At 72.3% G+C, this 2,125-nt stretch overlaps 1 protein-coding gene across 1 annotated transcript in view; it reads right to left on the reverse strand.

Annotated features, from left to right (window-relative positions):
- Positions 1 to 2,125, reverse strand: part of Kremen2 (kringle containing transmembrane protein 2) — a 4,842-nt gene that overhangs the window by 1,342 nt on the left and 1,375 nt on the right. The window contains exons 3-7 of the mRNA XM_013011235.1: positions 1,790 to 2,009; positions 1,048 to 1,139; positions 843 to 967; positions 502 to 655; positions 4 to 231 (exon numbers count right to left, since the gene is read on the reverse strand). Coding sequence (XP_012866689.1) covers positions 4 to 231; positions 502 to 655; positions 843 to 967; positions 1,048 to 1,139; positions 1,790 to 2,009 — 819 coding nt within the window. The remainder of the gene's footprint in view (positions 1 to 3; positions 232 to 501; positions 656 to 842; positions 968 to 1,047; positions 1,140 to 1,789; positions 2,010 to 2,125) is intronic.

Genomic DNA, 2,125 nt, shown 5'->3' on the forward strand with positions numbered 1-2,125 from the left:
GGCGGGCGCCGTCGAAGGCGCGGAGCAGGCTGCCGGAGCCCGCGTCGCGCAGCTCCAGGCGGTCCCGCGGGTCGGCCAACTCGAAGAGGCGGAAAGTGAGCTCGAGCGCGGCCCCCGCCGGGCGCAGCAGCCAGCTGCAGTTCCGATCCGGCCCGTACTCGTCCGGGAAGTCCGGGGAGTAGACGACCCCCTGAGGAGCGGTCCAGTTTCCCTGGCAGGAGCCCACGGACACTGCGGGCGGGTGGCCGTCAGCACCCCCGGGGGCAGCGGGGCTGCGCCCCCGCGGCCGGGGACAGATCCTCAGCGGAGCCCTCGGAGCCCCGGCGAGGCCCCAGGTCGGCTCGGCCTCTTTCCTTAGGCCCCAGCGCCTTCCCCGGTGCTGCCCCCGGGCTCAGCACTGTCCCCTACCCGCCCCTGGGATTGCCCGTAGCCCCCCCCCGGTGAGGGCGGGGCGCGTCGGGACCCTCCCCTGCCCCTCCCCCGTCCCTGCCCAGGGCTCACCTTCGTAGATGCCCAGCCGCCCATCGCCGCCGCACAGCTGGCCTGGGTGTCCGAAACAGATCTGGTCACAGTCGGTGGCGGGGGCCGGGCGTCCCCGAGCCAGGTCGCCTTCAGAGCCGCAGAAGCAGGCGTAACCAGCCTCCACACCCGCCAGCTGCGAGCAGACACCGAGTGAGCCCGGCGGCAGGGGTCTCCGGGGAGGGGCGGGGTCGGAGGGGGTGGGCAGGGGGAAGCGGGCCACAGGTGCGGAAGTCAGTGTGTGGGTTTGGCCGTCGGAGTGCGGAGAGTGGGGTGCTGAGATGCAGTCGGGGGTCGCTGGCGTGGGGCCCCGCGGGCAGTACCTGGTAGCCCTTCATGCGGCAGAAGCGAAGGCACACCGGAACCGTGAGCTTCGTGGAGGTGCCGCTGGGCCCACTGAGGGCTGGGGGCGCCCCCGAGTCCACGAAGCAGCCCAGGTACCCGGGCACTGAGGGGGCAGCAGAGTCAGGCCCCGCCCTCCGAGGCCACACAAGGCGCTCCCACCTCCGTCCGCTCGAGTCCACTCACTGTGGCACGTGGGGATGTCGCAGTAGCGCCAGTAGATGCCCTCTTCCGTCTCGGCCACGTAGCACCACGGCTGGACGTCACCGTCCGGGTTCCTGTGGGTGGGAGGGAGGTGGACAGGGCGGAGCACGTCGGATGGAGGCCAGATTCTTCCCCCAGCGCCGGGTCTCCTCGTCTCCACCGGCTTCTGAACGCCGACCTCCGACGGCGGGCCCAGAAGTCACCGCAGAGCCCGGAGTCTCGGGTGGTTTTTTTAAGGTTTCTGATTCTGCCCGTAAGAACTCGGCGCTAGGCCTGTTCGGCCGGCCCTGTCCTCCAAACCCCGCCGGAAGCGCAGGCGGAGGGCCCTGAGCTGCTCAGGTCAGTAGAGAGGTGGCCTCCTGCTGGACCTGCGCGCTCCAGGCTCAGGCTGACCGCAGCCCGCGCGCACGGACCCGCCGAGGCCCGGCTCTTCTAGCTCCGGTCTGAGGCTCTGCCTTAGTCGGGCACCTTAGTCTTGACACCTGTAGTGCCAGGGGTTCTGCGCACCTCCCGCCATCCCAGTGCCAACGAGGGGGCCCGCAACCTTAAGTTGTCCCAGGCGGACCCCGCGCTGGCGCGCGCGCAGCCCTCCGCCCCGCCCACCATGCAGGCCACACCCACCACGCGGTCCACCCACCACATGCCCCCCACTGCAAAGGCCACACCCACCAAGGCCGCCCCGCCCACCGCAAGGCCACACCCACCGCACGGCCCCGCCCCTCACCGGCAGAAGTTGTGCGCGCCCAGCCCCCAGCGGCCCTGCGGGTCGCTGGCGCTGCTGTAGCTGTGCTGCTGCGTCTGGTCCCAGAAGAGGCACGGGCGGCCGGCCCCGCGCGGGCCCGTGTGGTTCTGGTGGCCTCGGTAGTCAGCGCCATTCACCTGGAAGCACTCGGACAGGCCTGCCGACCGCCGCAGGACCGGGGCGGGGCGGGGGGGGGTCGGGTCTGTACCTCACGGGGTCTCCTCCCTCCGACCCCGGGCACCTGCCCGCGCCCCGCCGCCTCCCCAGCCTCGAACCCTGGCCCTGGCCGCGGCCCGACTCACCTGGGCTGTGCAGGCG

This window comes from Dipodomys ordii, unplaced genomic scaffold, assembly GCF_000151885.1.
Source record: "Dipodomys ordii isolate 6190 unplaced genomic scaffold, Dord_2.0 Scaffold14, whole genome shotgun sequence".
Lineage (NCBI taxonomy): Eukaryota > Metazoa > Chordata > Mammalia > Rodentia > Heteromyidae > Dipodomys > Dipodomys ordii.